The following is a 24,990-nucleotide window of genomic DNA, read 5'->3' as shown; positions in this document are numbered from 1 at the left end:
ATCTCATTTTAGCATTAGCATTTAGCAACATTAGAAAATGAGCAAGTAGTTTTCATAGACTATCAATGAACTCTTTTTTTACAAAAGTATTGGAAAATGTTGCTTTAGAGAACTATAGAACAGCTTGCAAACAAAAGTTGATTATATCCTGAATAGTATTGCTAATTCTAAAAATAATGTTTATGATCTTGAAAATATTAGCAGTCATTGAAGTTACACTCTAACATGTTCAGCTGTTTAAAATATGTAGTTGCTCCAGACACATCTTCAGCGTGATATACCTAATTAAGTACTGAATTAAAGTGCCTATTTATCACATCCTAAAAGAGCTGTTTTCAGTGCATTTTCTTTCATCTTTCCTCTATTGGGCATTTATTGGTTTTGACTCATTCCAGCATATTATAGCTATCAACACCTGTGCCCATTTAGAATGAATTCCAGTACAAATCATAGTGAATTGAATAGACATCTCAAAGATGCACCACAATTGTTGCAATATATTTAGAAACTCAAACAAGGAAACAAACAAATTCTGTAAAAGTGATTTAAATAACAAATAAGTTATCTTTATAAACAGCTTATCTCCTTGAGAACAAAGAATAAACAAGGCAACAAGAGCTGAGTTTTCTTCCATTATTAACTCAGATCACAATATGAATGGGTGAAATGTCAAGAATAATTGGAGAAAATGACAGTATAATCTTCAGCAAAAACATCTGATTTATTTAAATTGTTAGTTTTTTTCTTAACCTTCCTATGCAAGGCAACATAGAAAAACTTCTCATTTGGATCCATTTGGACATCTTCTACCTAAATTAATAAACCCTCTGCAATGCTATGAACCTTTTGTACACTGGCCAACATGCACAGGAACCCACTGTCCTTTGGCCATAAGCACCTCAAAAAAGCAAGTGTTGGTGTTAACCCAAATGAACAGGACTTTCAAGTAGATTTCTGTGGATTACCATGGTTTATGTCCTGTAACAGGTAACAGATCCATTCTGTGGTACATTGGTACCCTTCATTTCCTGCATCTCTGCCTTTTCCCACCTTCAAAAATGCGGCATTGAGACTGTTTAGAAATTAAATTGGCACTTGTTCAACCCTGCTGCATTATTACTCTGCCAGCTAGCCAAAAGTGGCCTCTAACAGGAATAAAGCAGGAATAAGAATGAAGGGTAAAATCAAACCACTCCAGATGTCTCCTCTGGCTTCTAGTGGTATAACTGCATTGCTTTTAGAAATTTGGATGTGCTGAACTGTTTGGGGATGGATGAGTCCAAGAGTCTTTGGGTCTCTGCCAGAACCATTCTGAGTTTCTGCAGGAGGGTTGGGTTTACCTGACTGCAAGACTCCAATATATTCCCACCATGGGAAATACCTTTGGTTCCCAAACACAAAGGTACTTTTGATATAGAATTGACCATTCAGCCTACTCTTGGAAAATGGATTTTGCGGGTAGTTTTCATCAACACAGCTTCCATGAAAAGTCATTTTCCTGGGATTATATCAAAACACTCAGGGGTAGGCTTGATATTAACCTCATCTATTTTGAGACAGTCAAATGTGCTGTTAAAAGTCTACATTGCTTATAAAGCCTCAGGTTAACAAAACCAAAAAAATGTTCCCAAAATTATGAACTTACAGCTCTTTTCACTCTCTGTTTACAGTCTGCATCTCAGTCAGCTCAAATAACTCAATGTGTTAGAAATTTACTGCAGTATTTCAGCTACACAGGATTTCTCAGAATAGGAGTTCACAGTATATGAATGCATATATAAATGTAGATATTACAGATTATGTTTAGAAGCTTAATATTAATTATCTTGCAAGCAGAAGCACAATGCAGACATTCAAACACCATGTTTCAAAGCACTGGCAGCTACTGCAGGGATCAGGAAGTCATTTTTCCACACAAGGCATTTCACAATTAGTTCAATGCCTTGTGGGTTTTGCCTTATCCTGAGTCAGCATTTCCCACAAGTTCTGACAAAATATGCCCATGCGGTCTAAAATGTGCTAATCTAGACACTTGTCAGAAAGGCTGCAGAGTCCTAACTGGATAATGGAGAGATTTGGTTTCCTTTCCTCTTAAATGGGACTCTTTCTTTTAAAAAACAAAGAAAGAAACAAAAGAAAAGAAAAAAACACTGGAGAAGTATTACTATACAAAATTCCAGAAGTAATCATCCATTAATACTGCTTGTATGGGTCCGTGCTGTGAGAATCTGGTATCCATTTGCCACTTGAAATATGCCAGAAAATCTCTGTGTTTATAGTTGAATAAATAAGGTGTAATAACAAATCAGTGAGAATCTGATTGTTAAAGAATTTAGGTTCACTAGGATTCTCACTGATATCACAGAATATGCTGACTTGGAAGGGACCCAGAAGGAGCATTGAGTCCAACTCTAAATGTCTGATCTAATCTTTGAACCTACAAACACAGCTGACCTCTCTCCCTCCAGATTTGGAATTTGGCCCAAAATTCATGTCAGAAACAGAATTAAAACTTTATTTTCTGAGTTTATGCTCGCCTTCATACTGAGAAGAGAACCTTTCTAGCATGAAGAAACAACTACATATAGTGTAACTCTGGTCTCATGACCACAGGAAAAAAATGGAACACAGTTCAAAGTAAACAAATACATTTTCTGAGGATTGGAAGGAAAAAAGAGCTCCCAGGACTCCAGTTTCCCCCTGCCTTCATTCCTTCTTCTTGCCTCTTCAGCCAGTGTGGCATTTATGCTTTCACATGATGTAAGTGGGGCACTAGTCATGAAGCTGGGTGTCTTCCCCTTTGTCTTCCAGGTCAGAGGAGTAGTATTTGACTTCAGTGGGAAAAGCAGAGATGGGACACCTCATCAAATCACTTCAACCCCTTTATATACCCATGCTGTTGACAAGTGGGCTCTAAAACAATCATTCCCTGTAGCTTTCACAAGGCTCTCCATCACCAGTCATCCCTGATAGGAAAAGCAGACAGTATAGTGGTGCTGAGATGGTATGCTGTGACAAAAGCATTCAACTTAAGCCTCACTCTTAGTATCTACCCAGCATGAGAACAAATTCTTTATTCATCACAGACTCAGCAACTTTCCAAATGTATAGTACTGGACACTTTCTTTGTTTTGAACAGATAATTAAACCAGGCTTGGGAAGGAGACAGACAACTTCTTATAGTTAAGACAACACCAGTGCTCTTTCTTTTTCACATTTGCAGTTAGATGTGGCAGCATAGGTAGTATAACAAAGAAAAGCTTTTCCAGATGCATATGTAATCTCAGTAGAATTACTGAGTTTTCTCTTGCCTTGCTGCATGACCAGTCTAATAACTAGTACAAGTCAGGTAAAGCTCCCTTCATTCCTGCTTTGTAAAACTCTTGTCAGCCTTATTTCTGTTTATAATTATAAAGTGAATAGTTGGCAGCTATTAGTGGAAAGAAAGGGAGGTGCACTACTAAGTGGGAGAAATAACACTTAAGAAGTGATGACAAGGAAATTCACAGAAAAGTTACCAAGCAAATCGCTCATGGTATACTGGTTATGGGGATGAACTATTTTTTAACTTTGGGATCAGCTCTGCTTTCTGTTTACCTTTTTATTAACACAGACAACAGCTAACTAAACTTGCCAGATGTTAACTTTGTGTCTCTCAGATGTGATTTGTGGGCAGCCTGCCATTTTACCTACTGCCTACACAGAATTCTGGAAAAAATATCACTAGTTTTCACACAGTCTCATTCAACCTGGATAGTAAAGCAACATCACTAGAACTCTTTCACAAGATGGAAGAAAAAATATATATGCATTTAATTATTGGAGGGGTACTTTTAACAGGTATTTAAAAAGTCTGAAGTCCTCCAAGATGATAAAAAAATTAGAAATAATAGCAGATTGATATAATTTCAATTCACTGATGTTCTAGGTAAACATTGCTCTACTTCGGGAAATACTTCTTTTATTGTAACACACCACGTATTTAATCAGATAAAGAGAAATAAAGACCATATATCTTAGAAGGGGACAATCCTGTCAGTTCTGCTTCTCCCTTTCTCTCATTCTCTTTCTTGCTCTCTGAAGTAATTTTAATAACTTACTCTGTCAACACAATTTTCCTTTCCTATTCTTTACGAACTCTAGCTCTTCAAGCTATGAGGACATAGAATCTGGTCCCGTTGTTAATATTATTATTAAATGTGTATCATTTGTTAAAATCGCAGTAAGTTTTAAAAGGTTTAAGGCTACTACAAAAAACATCGTCACCTCGACTGCAGCTTGGATCAGTGACTTAAGATTTTGTTTTCAACACACAGCTTTTGGTGGGCATCTCCACCAGCCGACGTCTTCAGGGGGCTGATTCCTTTTGCATAACACCTTGCATATACAGCATTTCCCACCCAGTCTTTTCATTCCCCGAAGGATGAGGATCTGCGAGAAGAGCCGAGCCAAGTCAGCCCCTGTACTCCACCGCCCCCACCACCCGCACCCGGCCGAGGGGGTGGGCGGGCCCGACAAACCAGCGCTTCTGGCCAGCGCGCAGCGCCCCCAGCGCCCGCCGGGATTTGTAGTTCAGAAGGCGGGCGGCCGCGCCAGACATGAGCAAACGGGGCGACCCCCGATAACTACATTACCCAGCGTGCCTTGCAGGCGCGGGCGGGCGGCGGGCGCGGGTGCGCGTTGCCGGGCAGTCAGCTGGGCGCGGAGCGGGCGCTCGGGCGGCGCGGGTGGTAAAGGCAGCGGCGTTCGGGGCTCGGTCGCTGTCTTAGGGGAGAAGGCGCCCGCTCCGCCATGGCCGAGACGATCGCGGACACCCGGCGGCTGATCAGCAAGCCGCAGAACCTCAACGACGCCTACGGGCCGCCCAGCAACTTCCTGGAGATCGACGTGGGCAACCCGCAGACGGTGGGGGTGGGCCGCGGCCGCTTCACCACCTACGAGATCCGCGTCAAGGTGAGGCAGCGCCGGCCCGGCTCGGGAGCCGCGTTGGCGGTGTCGGGCTCTCCTGTCGCCCGGGGCTGGCCGGCGGGGCGGTGACGGGCTCCCGCCGCCGTGTCCTTCAGGACCCGTGTCGCGGCTACTGCGGTGCGGGGCGGTGGCAGAGCCGCAGCGGTTTTAAAAGGTTCTCCATCCTCGGCCGGGGGTTGATAACTGTGTGACGGACTCCTGGTAGCTAAGGGGATGCAGCTCGGTTCAGATAACCAAACGACAGGTGCTCTTTTGGCTCTGCTGTGTACAGCTTGTCCTCAGACTGAAATATCGCTGTACTGTGAACAATTGCATGTGTGTCTCCAGGTAAATAGAGCAAACTCTCCGCTCTCTGAGATGGAGTAATATGGGTGGATCTGCCCTGAGGGGGAGGTCAGGAGGTCAGGATTCCAGCATCCTCAAAAAGTGAGGTAGAGAAGGTGTAAGTAAGTCTAATGGGCACACTCGCTAGATCAGAGCCAGATGAAGCGATGAGGTAGGTGCGTGTGGGGCGGGGGAGGGCTTACTGTTTTCTTTTGTACCTGAGATAAAATTGTAGTGCCTAATAAATAGGGCTGTTTCTCGCAATATGCTGCTGTCAAATACTTTGTAACACTAGAATCCTTCCTAGCTGGAAGGGTTGTGTTCAGTGACTTGCCCCAAAGGCTAGTAGTCTTGAGCTTGAGAAAAGCTATGTGAAGTCATTACTGTGTTCCCTGGCTTTCTAGTTTCATAAACAGGGCCCAGAGGTCAAAAAATGCAGTGTCTTGCCTATGGCTGGTAGGGCCTTGAGGCAGGGAACGCTTTTTGGTCTCCATTGCCAGAAAAAAAGAGGCTGGGTTGAGAAAGCTGAATACTTACAGATGGGCTTTTTTTATAGTTCGCAGTTGAGTCTGCTACCTTGTGTAGCTTTACTCTGTTACAACTGATTGAACCTGGTCAGTTGTTACAGTCAGTAATGAAGGGTGAAGCTTCACTGACACCCTGCACGCATTTTCTGCAATATGAGTTCTTCACAGCAGGGAAGGATACAGCTGAGGGCTGCTGCCTTGATCACTAAAATTCACTAAACAGGACTTAACCTTGTGTGAATTTTCTGGTTTTAAAGGTCTAAGTCCCCAGCTTGGTGTAACCTTACTTAAAAAAACAAAATCAGCTGAAATCTAAAACTACTAGGGAAGATACTCCTTTATTTCTGATGCTTCTAAATTGTGTTCAGTAGCTATTTCTGTGTTTCAGGTTGTGTCAGTGCGGCAGGAAGAATAAGCCAACGTGCCTGTAGCCCACGTTTGGCCTCTGTGTGAGGTCAAACTAGAACTTGCAGATTTGTGTTGCATTGCACTGCCCTTATCAGAACCCTAGCAATCCACTTAGGAAGAAAGATGTAATTCTACCTTGCTGGAAAGTATTTGCACCTTAAGTTCCTGATGACGTTTCTTTCCATGAGACTGAGCATTTGGAATGGCTGGATACAGGGAAGATGATCCAAAAGGGACTTGGCCATGATATGGCCTTGGGAATTAGGTCAAATTTCCTGTGATTAAAAAATAACGCTTTTTTTAAATACTTAGCTGAAGTTCTTCTTCAGAAAGGGAGGCAGGAAAACAGGTTTTGAGACAGGTTAGTCTTAGCCCACCTGCTGTTTGGGGTAGAAAATTTTGGATTCCTGTTGTAATGAAGACCAAGAATGATTTGAACAAATGTATGCTGTGATAATACTGTGACCTTCCTCTGTTCTTCCTCCCAGACTGACTGCTATGTAAACATTGCATCCTCCACCCTCCTTGCTTGCATCTGTACATTCTGGTATGCAGGACTGTCTCTTCGATCATTCTATTTCCAGTTGTGCACTGCTCTACACATGGTTCATAGACACCATCAACTGTAAAACTGAGTTTTATATGTCTGTGTGCTGAAAGGCTACAGGGCAGGTAATACAAGTCATGCAGAATTATGTTCACTGTCTAAATTTATATCAATTAACTGCTTCTCAGCAGAACACGGACCATGTCTCTAATACACAAATTTCAGCACAGAGAAATAATTCGAACATGAATTGCTGTGGTATTGTATTTGTGAAAGGTAGGCCTAGTCCCATAAGCTGCTTGTTGGAGTGTGGCTGACAGTGGTCACCAGCTGGCCTCTGTGGTTTGACAACTGCCTATGGTCACAGAAAGTAAGAAAGTAGCAGCTGAAATTGCAGTTTCCCCCTGCAGTGCTGGTGGTAGTGGCAGAGCAAACCTGAGAAGATGGTGTGAGTTACCTGTATCATATCTGGAGAGCCATGTCTTCAAGTAACACCAACAGTAAAATGTTAAGTGTGCAGAAATGGATGGCTTAACTGCTGCCAAATTCTGGTGAAAGCTAAAGGACAGTAGCCTCATGTTACAGCTGGAGATCATTCTAAGCCAGAAACGTCAGAGAGGATGCTGAAATTCAAGTTTGCGTTGAGACAATTACACTTGTACCATTGTCATGGTGTTTACAGACTCTGTAATTCTATCTTTGTCTGAATCTCAAAGCTTCACTTTTGGGATTTTTTGGGAAAACTGAGCTTGCTAGCAGACTCTTGAACTGATATCCGATAAAAATGTGTCTGAAATACTGCAGAGTTTACCCAAAGCTTTTATTGGCAAGCTTTCTACTGGTACTGCAGTCAAAGCATATTTGTTGTCTGGAAAGCAGTAAATGGAAAAACTTCATTCTTTAGTTCTTGTAATGCTGTACTCATCAAGTTCTGGTGGAAGTCGGGAAGCCTGATGGGGAACTCTAAAGTTTTGGGTAGGCTGCTCAGCAGTACACTACTGTATAAGCCATGCAATAGTGTTTTGGAACTTAAGAAGGTTTAAGAAGGAAAGTGAGTGTCTCTGTGCAGGGTGACTGTGTGTTGGTGCTTTGACAAGCATTTAAGGAGTCTTGAGGGGAGTGCTGCAAGTAGACCCTGTGCAGCACTTCTAGCCAGGCAGATTACTTCACAGATGGACAGTTGGCCAAAGTATTGACTTTCTGAGCCTGAGTCTGTGCATTAAATAAGAGTCTGTTCTTGGCAAGCTAGACAAGGTGATGATAGAAAGCTTTCCACTGGTAGCAACCACTGTAAGGCACACAGTGTGGCTGTGTGCCACCACAGTGCAGCCTAGCAATGAAAGTCAAATATCTTATTCAGAAATAAGTGATAGAAAATGCCACCCTGCTGTGCTAAAATAGCAAATTTGCGTGGGTCATGTTTTTGACAGGGTACTTGAGAATTTGCTTTCCATCAGCAGCATCAGGCAGTGTATTTGTACCATTCTGAGATGTCCTTTGTGTGTGAAGGCTTAGAGTGAGCTAGACTGGGAATAATGCAGTAGGGTATAAAGCTCTAAGTGCTTCATCTAGTGAAATAAAACTTGATAAAGTACTTATCTTATCTGAAGGTATCTAGGTGATCACAGTATGGTGATTGTACAGCATTTAAAACTAGCATAATCAACTAGGCTGCCTGCTAAAGGAATACAGTAAACTACTTCATTGCATTCCTTACCTCTTGAGGAAAAATGCGAACCAAAAGTCAAGTTCTCACTGTAAATACCCCTGCATGCTGTTTCTCATAAGTCTTTATTAGCTCTTCTCTTCTTATTGTTTAACCTTTTCAGGGTGGGCTTGTTCAAGTCAACACTCTTGAATGAGAGCATGGGAATATCTGTTACTATTTATGGACTAAAAGTCAGTTCTCTCTCTGAATTCCAGGAAGCAAACATAGAACAAATTAGAATTATCATATTAGCGTCCTACAGCATGAATTTAGTTCTAAGTGCAGTTCCAGGTATCATTTGTCTTCTACTGTAGTTGAGACATAGTTTTCTTGATAAGTGGGTCAAAAGGAAGGTATTTGCTCAAGCAGATTCTGTGCAATAGCTTCAGTTGTTAAATCCTTTAAGGAGACAAGACTTAATCTTTACAAGCTGACTCTGATCCAGTGACTAGTGTCACACGTCACAGCCATACACCCATTGTAAAGGCAGTGCCATAGGAGATAAGCACTTTGGTTAGAATACTGTCAACAAAGCATATGGGTATCCAGGAGCTTGCTGCATTTTGGGAAATATCCCTTTGGCAACCCTGAGAACAGCTCAGTTAGAGCTTAGTTAGAGCATGGTGCTAAATAACACCAGGCTTGTGGATTCAATCCCCGTATGGGCTGTTCACTTAACAGTTGGACTTTGTGATCCTTGTGGATCCCTCTGAATTCCTTGATATCCGTTGAATATCAGAATATTCAGTGACCTGGAAATAAACTGTTAACACTATTTCATCTTTTTTTGTTTCTGTAGAAGTAAAAGTGACTTCTGTGCTACCTGTTTTGGTTGAATTTGTCACTTAGACTGAAAAGTTAAATAATCTGTTTATGGTTAGTGAGAACTTGGAGAGAAGTCATTGATACTCAAACTGACAGAAGTATAATAAAATACCTGTGACAGGAGCTATTAGTCCAAGTAGTTATTCTGTTTTTGTCAAACCAAAGCCAAACTAAAAGCCTTTGTCATCTTAGCACTCTTCTTTAATGCTCAATGGCCTCTTGCCTCTAATCAGTATTATTAAATTTGACACTAAGGTATACCTTAGCTTTTTGGTATTCCATAGTGCAGTTACTTGTCTTGAGGTGTGGAAAGAGAATGTCTTGCTGTGCTTCCATTGTGAATTGTGATGGTTTGGTGGTACCAGTGCTCTTTGGGGCACCAGTCAGGTTTCTTTTATCTTCTGCAGAAAGATTTCTGTAGGCCTGCAGAGGTGCTCAACTGTGTAGGTCAGTGAGGGGAAAGAAATGAATACACAGGCTGTCAAGTGCCTACAGTATTAAGAATAGTGTTGGTTTCAAGGGATTGGTGAAGTTTATCTGAGTACTGCTGAACTCCAGTTGCTTTTGGAAGTCCTGTTCTCCCCTTAACCAATTTTTTCCAAACCTCGTTTGGATACAATATTTACATTTCAGTGTGTTTATAGCAGTCTGACTTGTGATTAACTGATTGAAGTATGTCTGCTGTGATCAGACAGAAAATTAACTGAAAGTGAAACTTGCTCAGAATGCACTTATCTTGTGCCATGGTTTGGAAAGTGGTGCTCTTGAACATGGTTTTGAAATGTTTTGTCCTTGAACAGTTCCAAATGTCCTGTCCTTCATGTCTGGCAGGGTTTGAAGCTGCAGATTCTTCCCCCACCACAAAAAGAATCAAATCTGCCCTTCCTGTAGTTGACTTCAGCATTGTACTGTTTAATAGTTGAAGCTTGTGGTGGAGTCATGACTAAACAGTGACTCAGTGGGGATGTGTTTATGGATGCATAATCAGCAGTAATTCTCTTTCTCTACTACTACAAATCTTGCATAACACTGCAATAACTGCTCTAACTGTAGTAAATTATGCTTTTAAAACCCATTCTAGACACCATACTAACTGCTGCTAGTTAGGTATTTTCAGACCCCTCTGCAAAGAATAAAAATGCAGTGATTCAGGTGACCATTTTTCTGTTCTATAGCCTGGGTACTGCACCCTCACAAACATTAACTGTTCCTTCAAGCAGTAATTCAGAAAAGGATAACTGGAAGGCTAAGAATTTCCAAGGCCACTGACTATGGAGACAGAGAAGTAGAATGGCTTGGATGAAAGAAACTTCCAAAGCAAGGAAAGTGGATTTTTTCTTGAGGAGCTGTTTTTTTCTGTAGAAGTTTGTAATTAAACTAGGTTCAGGAGGCTGGTCCAAAGGTACTGAACTAGTTTGTCATTGATATTTATTACTGTGTAAATAAAAACATCAAGTCTCTGAACAGTGCTTCTTACTAGTATATTAGTTTAACTGGTGACTTGTACTCATTTTAGTGCATACAGTGCAGTGCCTTGATTTTCATGTTTTAAGATTGCACTCTACTCTACAGTGCAAAACAGACCAAATCAAATGGAACAATGACTAATCTTTGTAGGACAGATGGCTGTGATCCAGGTAGGCATGTGATGCCAGGGAGTTTTGATACGTGCTTATTTTTAGATGGCTTGCTGAAAAAGTGTCAGCTTGAACTTTAGAGCAGTTCAGTCTCTGCTGCTTTTCATCTGGGGAAATAAATGATGCAGCAGAGGTTTATGTCTTCTAACAGTAAGGGAAGTATTTTATTTAAAGTTTTTTCACTTGTTAAAGCGATGCCAGTTGCACTACTGGAGGCTGTTTTAACAAGTACATAATCCAAACACCCTGTGAAGCTGTAGCACTGAGTGAAGGGTCTGAAGTTGCTATTGTTGCTGTAATTTCTAACATGAAGGAACATGAAATGTTCCTTCTGTAGTTATTTCTTGAGAATCCAAATCAAAATCTGTGTTATGCCCCAGAAGGTTCTCCCATATGACAGCATAGTTTGTGTTTGCCACAAAGCCTATTTGAAAGAATAACTATAAGCTAGTGTATAGAAGCTTTACTCTAAGAGCCAGAAGAAAATTAAGCTATATATTAAATGATATAAAGCCACCTCTAAACCTGGAAATAAAGCTTTAGAGATTATTTCTATGGGCCTAAGATGTAGCACCCTCTAAGTGATAAGTATATGCTGCAGATTAATGAACAGGAGTTGGAAGCCTTTCTATAGCTTTTAGTGGCTACTTAAGAGTATTGCATTACTGCTCCAGTAAAACTGGAAATATGAAGATAAATTTTTGCTACTTAGTAGACCCACTTTTAAACTAGTTAACTTATTGCTTTTTTTGTTGCATATTTGAAGTATAGGGATGCTAGGCAGTCTCTAGCTCACAAAGCATATAAAAAATTTAGGTTTTGATAAAAAATTAGCAGCTGCAGCAATTCACTGAAATTTTTTATCACCATTTGACTGTAGCTGATGGATGTCAGTAATGATGCTAAAGCATCAACTTAATGTGATTCCTTTTCAGTCATTCCTAAAGAGGAATGAGTAAGAACATTACAGTAGGTCAAATCAGAGCCATATGGCTGTTATACCTTGAATTGTGTAAAAGTAGCAGTCCCTTCTCTTTCAAATGAATATTTGTTATTTCACAGGAGGCTTTGACTTGCTAATCCTGATCTAGTTACTAGTTCTATCTGGATGTTGTACAAGTCTTTGTCCAAATGTGTCCTCAAAGCAGGCTCCAGTATTATCTTTTGCTTCTGAGCATGGAGCCTGAAGAATAAAGAGCCACTAAACAATCTCTTTTTTTCTTGACTCACCCTATGTAGAGTCTTTTGACCATGGCACACCATAATTCAGCTGTTTATGATGTTGTTGAACTTGTTCAGGTGATGATAGATACTTTTTTAGCAAAAATACAGGCATCCCTGTGCACATTTTTCAGAGAGCAACTCTGGACTCAAAGCACTGGATTTGGCAAAGGTTATGATAGTCTCAATTCTGTTAGGATTTCACTGCCTTAGTTTTTAAGGTAGAAAACATTCTGGCTCCATAGCTCCTGAACTGTAGAGTGGGACTCAAAAGCTCTTGGTATAGTTTAAGTCAGTACTGTTTAAAACTTTCATGGTCATATTCTTCAGTGTTCTCTTAACTTTATATTTTTTTTTAATATGACATACCTTCAGTAGATCTGGACACCAAGTGGTGGAAAGAAGAGATAGAACTCTTTTAATGAAAAGGACTAAAACTTAGAAAAATAACTATTTCTAGTGTGACGTTTTGAAGTGGGAAAAGAAGTCTTCCTTCAGTAATATATCCAGCAAAAATCTAAACTTCTAGAAACTGAAGTTTAAAGGATGTTTTCCTTCTTTCTTGCTTTTTATAATTGTAGGAAATTGAGAGGTAGCTGCGTATGTTGAGTCGGGAAGGAAACAAACCACTGGCAAGGTTTCTGCAATAACAGCAGACTGCTGGAGCCAGTTTCTTGTACTAAAGGACAGCAGGCTCTTATGTTAAGAAAATCATAACACTATTCTTTATCTACCCTGAATGCTACTTACTGTGATGCCCCAGAGCTCCCTTTGACTGTAAATGCAGTCGAAGGGTGAAAGTTCTTGACAAAGATTACACCTTGCATGAGACAGTCAAGATGCTTGTATTTAGCTTCTGAGAGTCAAAGCCTCAAACTTTTATCAAAAGTGAGCTGTGTGCTTTCTTGCACTCTAATTTAATGGAAATAGAGTTTTCTCAAGGCTACCATAACCTACTAGCAAAGATGACATCAAAGCAGGTGCTGTGGCAACAGTGCAGCTTTATTCTTAGTCTTTCAGGAGTGGGAGACACAGGCGAGTGTTATGGTGGCAGATGAAGAAATTTTACCAAATCCAAACTCAAACTATGCTGAACAACATCTGGGGAGTTTTCTATTGTGGGGATGGACTGGGCTGCAGTGTTGTACAATCTTGTGGAGTGTCAGCATGTTCTTTAAAGGAACCTAAATACTATTTGCATTTGATTTATGTCTGGAAACAAATATTTAGGAGCAAGTCTGATTATTTGCAAGACATTTTCCACTCAGTGGATAAGCTAGTCTAAAAACTAACACTTAAAAATACTTAGAATTATTTTATTTGTTTAAACTAGTTACAAACTAATAAATTACTGCAGTTTCCCACCTGCATTTAAGGTAATTTGTTTACTGGAATGGCTGGATTGGATGACTGTATCTGAATCTGAATGGACTAGTACTCAAACTATTTGCATTCTGCTTATGAAATTCTCTTCACTTGCATACAGAAACAGTTTTACAGCTTCTAACTGGGCGTAGCTTGGGGAGTGACTGTATTAAAAGCTGGAAGACTGTTACCTGGTTATCTAACTACTGTCTTAGGACTGTCATTTGCTTCTGAGGTGAACCAGGAATCTCCTGAAATTAGAGTCCAACTCAGAGTTGAATATGGTATGGTGACTTAAATGAAGCTGAAGAAAAATGCTTACTGTGAACACAGACAGATTTTGCACAAAGTCTGCTAGCAAGGAACTACCGTTTCTAGTTTGTTGAGCACTAGCCAAATAACTGTAGAAACTTGTTTGGCATCTGAGTGGAAAAATGCAGGAGTGACTTAAGGATCTGAGTTTGTCACCTGTTGTTTAATTATGTAATGTAACTTGGCATCAGTTTTGGCAATATTTATTCTGGTGTACTGGCTGGCCATTAGCTGCCCCAGCAGAATACAGGCTGTTGGATAGTTGTCAGAGAAAGCCTAATGGTGTCTACATACAGTTTAATAAAGAGACAGTGCTACACAAAATCTGTCTTGACTTAGTATCTTTCTATGGCTTAGGATTTTGAGCTGTGTGAGACTTCTGCAGAACTGGTTTGTTTGTCTTTCTGCAATAATGCTTTATCTGCAATTCTGACTAGTGACTTTCAGTTGTCTAATGTCTTGGTGATGCATAATCCTTTCAGGCTGAGGGCTTGCATTCAAAGTGCTAAGCAGCATGATTTTGGACTAGGAAGCTGTTGAATTTTTTTTTCACAATAAATGGTATAATTATTACACCGCTGAAGAAAGAATTGCTGCAGAAATTATGCTGAAATTATCACAAGAATGAGCTGTGCTCCAAGGGCTGTTCCAAACTGGGTCATGAGTTTTGTGATAGTAGACTCAGCAGGCCAGAAAGTTGACATTATAATGCTGAATGAGCATGGGCAGAAATGCTTGTAAAAATGAAACTAGCCTGACTTCAAGTTTTGTGCCTTACTCTTATCTCTGTTTTAGCAGACAACCAAAGCACTGGCAGCACTGGTGGCACCTTAGTGACTGAACAAGGATAACTCAACATAAAATGTCAAGGAGAGAATAATATTTTTGATATAATATTTAATAATATTTTTATAGGCTGAATGGTCTTGAAATAACAATTTAATAGAATTTAATAAATGACAATTCAATGGAAAATTAAAAGTTTCTATTGACCTTCAGGATTGTCTCCTTCTACCAAATTCTTATCCAATGAAAGCCCATGCTTCAGGAGGTGTCTGACTTGCCTAATGAAAACTGTCCATGGGAGATGGAGGCAGTAGGGCGTGCAGAAGCACATCCTACTGAAAGAAAGGGTGGTCTGGTTAAACAGGGCAATAATCCTTAGTGACAAAGGCCCATACAGTAACTTCAGATGTGAATATAGCCTGAATTAAAAATAGGGACCTAAGATGTAAATAGGTTAAGCAGTATAAAACAGTACTCTCAAATTGCATTTTTAAATAGTTCCTTCCTAACAGCTGCTTACCTTAGGAACACTGCTCTATCAGTACTTATAGAGTAAGGAGAATTGCTGCAGTTTCTGGGTTTAAAGAAACATGAGGTTTAGAAATTGATCTAAGTAGATAGCTCTAGCTCATATCCAGACCAAAGGACAGTGAACATGTGCTTTGTTTTAGAATATAGTTGTCACATTGTGACTTGCAAGACACTTAATTTAGTCAATGCCTTTTGGCATACTTTTCAATTTGAATATTTACAGTACTTAATGATCAAAATTTGAGAAGATTTTTCGACTCATGAGGAGAGCAAAGAACTCTGTCCTTTTCTCCAACTTGCTAGCTGGGCTAGCATGTCAAAAGTTCAAAAGGGAATGTAAAAGGTAAAGTGAGCTCAATTGGCACTTCTACCCCCACATTGTACTTGTAAGCCTGATACGTTTTTTAGAGATTAACTTTACAGACTTCATGCCTAGAAGCATGAAAAGAGTTCCTGAAGACCGGAATTTACGTTTTTTTAGCTGCTTTTATCCAGTTCTAATCCCTCTTTTAGACACTTGAGAGGAGAAATAAATATTTTCTGCAGGTGAGAACCTATGTTAAATACTTTAAAGGACTTTCTACCTGAGACACTGGCAAAGAGTTGACATTATAATGTGTAATGGTGCACTTGATTAAAAAAATAATAGCTGAAATCAGAGGAAAATAATCCAGTGCTTAACTTCTGGGAGTCTCCTTCATGCACTCAGGAGAACCTAGCTATATTCAGTCTTGAATAGAGTATTCTTACCATCAAGACAAGAGTGTTTATTTATAAAGCCTGACTTCTGACATAAGCCTTAAATGCAATTTTATTATCAGTCGCTAGCACAATCAACAATATTTTACCTGGGAAAGAGAACTTTAATGTTTTTAAACATTTAGCTATAAGATATCATAGCAAAATATTGTTCTATACTTTATCACTTGTAAATTATGAACTAACTTGAATAATGTGAAAGTACACAACTAACTTATCAAGTACTTTTGTGTGACAGCCAGTACTGGCTGGCAGCAGTACAATGACCCATAGTCATGGACCTGTCTAGTGCAGGAAAATATTTCTGCAATTAAACTTGTTTTGAGCAGCCAAAAGTATTCCCTAGTGACACTTAAGCATAACATACTACAAATTATATTGTACAGGGGTAATAATAATATCCACTCAAACAGTGACAAGATCCTGAGTTAAGTGGCCTACAGGATAAAAACTAAAACAAAAAATAAAAGGCAGTAGCTGAGAATGACTACTGTGCATCTGCCATCAGGAGAGCTGGAGGTACCTGTAGTCCCAAGTGAACATCAGCTTCCTAGGGTGCTTCTTGAGAGTATTCTTTAAAAGCATAGAAAGACTGTTAGTGAATTTGCAGTCTGACAGCAGTAGGCATTATTCTGTGACTTCTGGTTGTATATGGTAAAAAATAGGATCATGTTGTTACTTTTAGGATGTCATAACTCCTAGAAACAATTTTGTAATGCTCTAGCCAGGATGTCATTAGGAGAGGACTCTCTAAGTGTCTACTTTTAAAATAATGTTCAAGTTGGATTGCAAAAGTGGGATAACACTGCACCCCAAAAATGAGCAGAGGTAATGCAGGCTGTCACACAGTTAGTATAAGGATTTGTAGAAGGATTTAACATGGTCTTGTGCAGCAGTATAACCTTGCTGCCATGTGATGGTCCTTTCAAGGGTGTTAGGTTTGGTTGCTGCCTCCTAGCCTTGTTCAGTAAAGCTTTCCATAATCATGCTCAGCTTGATTTCACTCTGTAGTCAAACAGTCTGATCTCCTCAGCTCTGAATGTTGTAATGAATCTCAGTCTTCTTGGCTTCTTTGGAGCTACCCAGATTTGGCAGCTTGTGCTGTCAAATCTTCATTAGTCCTGGATGGATTCACTGTAAGACATACAGGTTTTGCTTCTGAAGATGTTGAAGGCCATGTTGTATCAGGGAGTAGAAAAGTACAGGAAATTTAGTTAATGTCTTATGCTGATACTTGAAACATTCCTTGAATGCAGTAAGAGAAACTTGTGTGGAATAAGACTTTCTTCCCACTTCCTTCCCCACCTCCAATTTTGTATATATTGGAAATCTGGCATCTGAGACAGTAAGAATAGCAAATGCTTCTGCAACCTTAGAAACATCTCAAGTGGCCAGGAAATCAGATATTCTGCTTGGTGATACGATGACAAAATACCAATAATTGGGTTACCATACAAAAGAGGCTCACAGGTATGCAGTTCGAGGCACAGCTTACTCATGTAAGAGTAGATAAGTAGTAGATAAGGCTTAGAGCCTTACCTCTATTTCTCTACCTTGAGTGGTTCTCAGTTCTGCTGTTGTTGCTTAAATGAAACTAATGTGTAACTTAGCAGCTTGGTTCTTGCTTCTGCTTGTCAGGACTTCTAATCTGTCCAATCAATAGCTTGTGTTCTTGTTTTCAGACAAATCTACCTATCTTCAAACTGAAAGAATCTACAGTCAGAAGAAGATATAGTGACTTTGAATGGCTAAGGAATGAACTAGAAAGAGAAAGCAAGGTGAGTAAAGTGAAAAGTAAATACAAGTCTTCATATACAAAGATATACAAGGAGTCATGATCCTGAAATGTTTTCATTATGTTATAAAGCGTGTATCATATAAAGAAAATACTGTGGTTGAAAATGCCCAGAAATAAACCAGTGTGTCAGTCTCTTTATCTGGCCTCAGTGCTGCAATGATAGAGGCTTTTTGTTTTAATAGTTTTGAGTTAATTCAGAGATAAACTAGTTGATTTCAGCTTACCTGTTTGGGCAGGTACTGTTCTTCTCTGCTCATGTTTTATTACTTCACTGGGAATGTGACTGGTGAGTTGGTCTTCTAGGAAGAAGAGGCAGATGAACTCACTTACAGGCTGCACTTAAGGACACTTCTGTAAATCTTTCAGGTTGTGGTACCACCTCTACCAGGAAAAGCTCTTCTCCGTCAGCTCCCCTTCCGAGGAGATGATGGTATATTTGATGATTCCTTTATAGAGGAAAGGAAGCAGGCTCTTGAACAATTCATAAACAAGTAAGTGTTGTATCTGGTTATTTAGAGACAAACCTGGAGCTCAGCCCTGGAAAACTGAGTTGAAGTTATTAGTCCTCCTAAGGATGGTAGCTTCAGTAGGTTCAGAATATTATCTTTCATGTAATGTTGCAGTAGGATGTACTAACATTACTCATCCCATATTTTGTTTGGATATTTTAGTGCTTACCTGAACAGCTGAAATGACTGTTAGTGTTGTTAATTTATGCAAATTGCTACTAAAATGGTAGTGGTGAAAATAATTCTACTTTATAATTTCTGGAAAAGTATCTTCCAACTGGGTGAGCAGTAGAGCTTACAGCAGTTGACTTTGATTGCAGATGTGAAGTAATACCAGTTTGTGTAGTGATGCATATTTTCTCTAATCATCCTGAGAATCTTTCTGAAGATTCTGAAGTAAAAATGCTACTTGAGGTATGCACACTCATTTTGAAATACACACTTTGGATTTTGTCCCTGCCTTTCAAATGATGAACAGAAATTATAGTAACAAAGTCTTATGATTCTTTTTCCACTATCTGACACTACTAACCACTGTCTGTACACTGACTGACCTGAATAGCTGGTTTAATCTCTTTAACAGCGTGGATCCAAACAGTGGGTAAGGAGTGCTATCAGTTAACCAGCTCTTCTGGTCCCTAGAGTCAATGCTGTTCAGACCAACTGGATTTGGGACTGCTCCATCAGGGAGTTCAAGCCTGTTAGTATCCCTGGCATTCTAATCTTGTTCAATAGTAATGCTGTTTAACAGGAACAGAGGATGCCTGTGAATTATGCCAAACTTAGGAAAATGTACTTGTTAGTTACTGTTAGTTCAGACATGTGTCTTGGAGTTGCAAGTGACAAGTTCACTATAACTGTCTGTCCTGTACAAGTAAGTGTGACCATATGAAATCTTCGAAATTTTTCTTCACATTGTTGCTTCTTAACTCATTTTAAAAGTATTGCTGATGGTTCTGAACAGGTTAAATGCTTCAGACTGCTCTTTTTGCTGTTCAAAGACAAGTGGAATAAACTTCCAAGGCATCCGAGCTTTATCCATGCTCATTTGGAACTCTATCTTAAATGGAGAAAAAGTGCACCTACTCCAAGTTTTGTATGCTGAGTCTAGAAATATGCATGGAAGAGGGCTGTTGGTGCTCTGAAACAGCTGATGTGAAACAGTCATCTGACTCTCTGAAAAACTCCTTATAGCTGAGAGAAATGGAATGGCCAATTTATCACTACCCATTTTTAAGTCCTACTGAAAGTAATAAATTGATTTTGTGGAAGTGTAAAACTACTTGGTTAATTTTTCCTCCTTTGAAACATAAAAGGAGATTAATGTAGATATTGATGTAGTGGCAGAGTTGAGTATATCTGGAATAAGGCTTTCCAGGCACAAATCATAGCAATTTAATTCATCAGTGAATTCTAATGACATGACCAACTCATTAAGTAAATATTACTAAAGTTTTGAACCATGTAGAAGCTTTAAAGCTTCTGCCAAGTACTCTGGTGAAGCACTAGTGAACTTAGACCTGAAGGTCCTTTGCACAGTACATTCACATTATTGCATAATCAAAGCTGAACTTTGCTTCTGGAATTAAAGAGTCCCTCGGATAACTGATACCACTGGAACAAAAAAAATCTTGGTGCACTGATGCTAGTTCTTAATATTTTGTGAGTGTGAGATGGATGTTGTTGAGAAGCTTTGTCCCTTTAGATGTAAAATCTGAATCACAACAGTGCTGCTTGAGTCAGCTGTCTTGGGCCAGTTTGCTGGCACCACCATCAATACTACATACAGTGACATTCACAAGGGTGTTAGGTCTCAACATTGTTGTCTGCTTCAGCCTGACTTTGAGATATATGAAAATTCTTGAAGTAGCAGCTGCTATGTGTAAGGGTCACCTTCGTGAAAAATATAGGGGGAAAGCCAACGCAGAGTGAGGTAACCCTGTGAAACCAAGAGCTGACTCAGATCAGATCTAGTCTTGCAATTCAGCCACCAATTTTCTGAAAGGAAGCCTTCCTGAAAGGAAGAAGTTTGCTGCTTCCTCATCCCCTCCTGTTTATCTTCTCCTTGAAGTTAACACTGGTAACATCATTCTGATGGGGTAAGAAACTCAAACTAGTTACTCTAGGCTGTCATCTTTGTGAACTAGTGCTTGAGACTGCTGGCCTTTTACTAGAACCTGGCAAGATGGGTGTGTTTTATACTGCACTCAAAGTAATCAATCAATACTAAATAGGAGAGGTCAGCTTCCTCAGTGGAGGTCACCCTCAATGATGAGTCAGTAGTGACAAGTGAGTATGTTCTGTGGTGAAATAAACACTAATAGATAAATTTGGAAAAGATGCACAGAAGTGCTTGGAAGTGGTGCTGAGCCATTGGAGCTGAATATGTATTGCATCTGTTCATCCAGATGACTTCTATTATGGGTAGAAATGTTCTGACAGATATGGAGTCCACAAGGCTTACACAAGCTGCCTTGGGACAATGGGAGACTTTCTCTCCTAAAGGAAGAAGTTTGTCTTGATTGACCAAACTGGATGTAGTTTTTTTTGAATCAAACTGCATTAGGTATTAGTGTCCATAAATGATGAACTTCCAGGTATCTGATTCTTTTGGATTTTTACCTATGCAGGAATCTGCATGGTATTTTAAAGGTTCAAGTGCAATACTTTCTGATTTTCTTCCAAGTTTATGAGTGTCTCCTAATTCAATTTCAGCTCCTTTACTGTTAAAAGGATGGTTTTTCAGCTTAAATTAAATCTACAGTAGAGATGCTGGTGTCCCCTAGAACAGGCAAACTCTATCTCCTGTGTTTGCAAGCTACCACATGTGCAATGAGCAGAAGGGCCAGTACCCCCTGGCTGTGTGCAGTGGTGCCCATACAGGCCAGGACACTGACCCTGGGGAATCTGTGTCTGGAGCAGTGCCTGAGCCTTCAGAAAGCCTTCGCACCCCCTGCTGGAGCCAGGCTTCAGCTCTGCCGGGACAAGCTGCTGCTCAGTGACACAACTGAGGGGATAAATGGCCTTTAGAAGGGTGTCCCTTGGCAAATACATTAAGATCTTTTTAAAAAAAGATCCTCTTGCCTTTCTTAGCTCCAGATTTCCTAATACTAGAATGAGCACTTACATGAATAGTCCCATCAGTTGCAGGTGAAAAATGATTTAACATGCTTCCAAGGGATCAGAGGTAGCTCAAGGTTTCTGTGGATTAACTTCACCTGGAGAAGTGTGATAAGTCTTGCTGCTAGACATGCTAGAATGGTAGACAGCATTCTAGTTGCCAACAATGAAGTGAAAGTGGGATCTATGCAGAACAATAGGTTATTGGTACAAAACCCTGACCTGCAGGATAGCTACATTTAGGCTCAATTGGTCCACACTAATGCTTGTTTTTTTTTTCTCTCCAGGGTTGCAGGCCACCCACTGGCACAGAACGAGCGTTGTCTTCACATGTTCTTACAAGATGAAGTAATAGATAAAAACTACACACCATCCAAAATAAGACATACTTGAATTTTAAAAGCATCTCCTCAAATATTAGTGGTTCTTATGCTTGGTTTTAAGAGGTTGTAGTTTGTCTTAGCATGCTGAGGATGAACAGGCACGAAGTCTCCACTAATACCAGTACACTGCTTGGTCTTTGCATATGCTTTATAGCATTTAAGAACTCACTTGTCTTCTAGCTAAATCCCTCTGAATCCTTGATTTGAGAGTATTACACTATGAAACCATCCACCCCTTGCAATGTCTCACAAACCTTTCCACTATTATTTGCAATGACTTAACAATGTTTACTGACTTGGCCTTACTTGAACTTTCACAACTGTAGTGTCACGTGTTCACTTGTATTTGACTAAACTGCTATGCTGTTTCTGAGGTAGTCACCTGTCTGAATGTCTGTAGAAAGACTGCTTTATTTCTGATATCCTGTATGAGAAACACTTATGCAATTGTCTTCAAGCTTGTAAAACACTTTATACTGAAGTAATGAGGGAATTATCTTTATATTCTGTAAGAGGAAAAAATTGAATTTATATACTAAAGTAACTTGTCTAAAGTTTTGAAATAAAAGTGAAAATGCACTTCAAATGTTTTGTCACTCTTGACCTTGAGTGTGGAGTGTTTCATGCTTTCTGAGGAGGAGGGGTTTCACTATGCTAAGTGAACTGGTGTTACAACCCCACTATGATGCTCTTCCACAATGTAGTTGTGTATCACTAACAGCCAGCACTAAGTACCCTTTGATACCCTCACACTCTGCAAGTGTTAAAGAGCATATAAAGCTATTAAAGGCTATTCCTGTCTTGTGGAGCCAAAGTTGGAATACTGCTCCAATGGTAGGCAGTCAACAGGTCTGTGACTTTAATTGGGAAAAGGATACCTATCTACCTGGCATAAAAAGCATCAATCTAGCTTCAACTAGCTAGTGAAAACTATGAAACCCTATGGAGAAAGGAATATTTACATAATTTATAACATCATTCCTAGATTAAAATAGCTCTGCTCTACAGATAGAATTAGGAACATGAAGTTGTACAAGTCTGATGTAAGATGTGATCATAGACCACTTCCCTGAACTCTAAAGGAAGGGAGAGCTGTAACATTGTGCTGGTTTGACCACTGGTGCAATGCAGGGGCTGGATGGCTGAACTGTAGTTCACAGGCAGCACTGCTGAAGTTGTCTTTTATATGAGAAGGAAGTGAGCTAGAGAAGCTTCCTTAGTCTTCCAAATGTATGGAATGACATGGAAATTGCCTATCCAGATGCTCTTGACAGCAGATTCCAGAACTCTAGTAGCAGCTTGCTCTAGTGTTCTTTCTATTTGGTACCGATGTGTTAGCTTAGCTCTGTTGCTTTTTTCCTTCGTACAACACCTCTGTAAAGAGCATCCTACAAAGTTGATGGCAAAATTAGTAGCTTCTTTTAACTAAGACCATTAACCTCATTTATGGAAATCTGAACGTAAAAGACTGAACTGACAAGGCAGTGGTGGCTGGCTGGATTACACATAGTACTAGTGGTTAGCTACACTGAAGAGATAAGTGTTTGAATAATTGCTCTGAATAATTTAAATTTAGGTGGAAGGCTCATACTTAACTGAGACTGTGCTGATTCTCTCTAACCATTCTATTCACTAAACCAAGGACCAAAACTGACAGTCCATTTGCAGCCCAGGGCTCTCACTTTTCAAGATTTTTTTGATAATGTAAATAATTTCTAAATTTCCCTCTTCTTGTTGAATCACCCTTAAAGGTTGAGTTGTTCTTGAAAAGGGGGAAAGATTCAGTGTGTTGAAGTTTTATTATGTAGGTTTACATACAGAGTAAGTTGTTATTTTTCTTTTTTCGAATGTTATTTTCTGAGAGAAGCTTCTTTCAGAAATCAAAGTAAATGCCATATCTTAAACTTGAAAGATGATGGCACAATCAATATCATTTGCTATGAAAAAAACCAAAATATTTAAGCTGAAGAGGGAAAAGCTGCATGCTTGATGTCAAAGTATTCCTGTTTCCAAAGGAAGTGAGGACTTTGGAGCATTAGTCTCTTAGAATGACAGGGTGTTTGTATAGCACTCTGGGATCTCACCTGGCCTTCAGTCCTTCAAGGCTATCTAGAGACCCTAATTCTAGTGTAGTGTACCTGGTTGTGCTTCAGTGCAATGTGCAGTAGTGAGAGCAAGACACAGTCTGAGATTAGCTGTGCCTAAACCATAGGGATCTGGGCACTGTTCCCAGTGAGTGTGCTCTGCAGCTCGGCCAGGTCTTGCAGGTAAGAGGATGAGATATGGGTGTGGTCCCATTGCCCTGCCTGCTTTGCCAGTACGCTCTGTTTTGTCCTCTAGCCTGGGTGATGTAGGGACTGGGACTACAGCAAACTGCAGGGTGTGATTGCCCTGTTGCCTAGCAGGGTGGATGCAGTCTGTGTTTATTGCTGCTCTGGGACAGCAGCATGAATCTTACTGAAATGAATGTTCTGTGATGGATTCTGTGCAGCACTGGGTTCTGCTTCTCTAGCTCATAAACTGAATTGCCACAAAGTGGAGAACGACAATTAATTTTTCTGTCCTATCAGGCCCTTTTTAGTGTTAAGAGCAGAAAATGATTACAGGTGCAGGAAGAATGTTGCTTTCTTTCTAAGAATGTGCTGTGCCCTGTAATAAGTGCCTTTTTAAGTGCTCTGAGCTAGTTTGTATGGAAGATACTTTGAGGTCTCATCGCCTGTGACTCATGTTGTGTATTTAGGGTCTGTCTGTCTTGGAAAAGATAGAATGTGAGACCCGGCAGACTGCAGATGGAGGAGAGCTGGGGTTAAAACTTTGACCTCTGAAACATATGAGATTTTTGAGCTTGCAAGTCAGCAGAGCTAGGATTTCACTTGTGACCTGTATTCCTTGACACTGCAAACCAATGAGCCACCAATACACACAGTATATTTCCACCTGTCATTTTAGCATGCATTGTTCTTCAATTACTCATTGCCATGTGAACAATACATTTCCCTCCTACTATTGCCAAGTTGTTCTGTTGATTTGGAGTTATTTCCCTCTTTCTTTGGTGTGGTTATGCAGTTAGACACATTAATAAAACCTCAGTCTTTTTTAATTGAAGCAGTGCTTTTGTGCTCATCACCTTTTGTTAGCTGCACAGTTCACTGATATTAAAAATTGTAATAACATACAACAGAAGGCACAAACTGGGGTAGACCTCTGATGCACTTGGTGTTGCAAAACAACAAAAGCTACATGTCACCTTCTTGAGAAAAAA

General features: G+C 39.9%; 1 protein-coding gene and 1 long non-coding RNA gene across 4 annotated transcripts; one reads left to right on the top strand and one right to left on the bottom strand.

Annotated features, from left to right (window-relative positions):
• Positions 1-477: 477 nt before the first annotated feature.
• Positions 478-4,530, bottom strand: LOC111927130 (uncharacterized). The gene is made up of 2 exons (XR_002863397.2): positions 4,267-4,530; positions 478-2,966 (listed from the first exon to the last, which is right to left on the bottom strand). It is a non-coding gene; the product is annotated as an uncharacterized LOC111927130 (long non-coding RNA).
• A 23-nt stretch (positions 4,531-4,553) lies between these two features.
• On the top strand, positions 4,554-22,314 carry SNX3 (sorting nexin 3). 3 transcript variants are annotated; one of them, XM_086876731.1, is made up of 5 exons: positions 4,649-4,953; positions 17,601-17,696; positions 18,083-18,207; positions 18,546-18,639; positions 21,633-22,307. In XM_086876731.1, exons 1-5 carry the CDS (start codon positions 4,792-4,794, stop codon positions 21,690-21,692), a joined length of 537 nt encoding a protein of 178 aa, XP_086732857.1. In that variant the 5' UTR covers positions 4,649-4,791; the 3' UTR covers positions 21,693-22,307. The 3 variants fall into 3 exon arrangements, with proteins under 3 accessions (XP_023779675.1, XP_086732857.1, XP_023779676.2); XM_023923907.2 differs by lacking the exon at positions 18,546-18,639 and having other exon boundaries at positions 4,554-4,953; positions 21,633-22,314; XM_023923908.2 differs by lacking the exons at positions 4,649-4,953; positions 18,546-18,639 and adding an exon at positions 4,956-5,295 and having other exon boundaries at positions 21,633-22,314.
• Positions 22,315-24,990: the final 2,676 nt, after the last annotated feature.

This window comes from Cyanistes caeruleus, chromosome 2, assembly GCF_971803275.1.
Source record: "Cyanistes caeruleus chromosome 2, bCyaCae1.hap1.1, whole genome shotgun sequence".
NCBI lineage: Eukaryota > Metazoa > Chordata > Aves > Passeriformes > Paridae > Cyanistes > Cyanistes caeruleus.
Note: the sequence above shows the minus strand (reverse complement) of the source record. Positions and strands in the feature narration are given on the sequence as shown.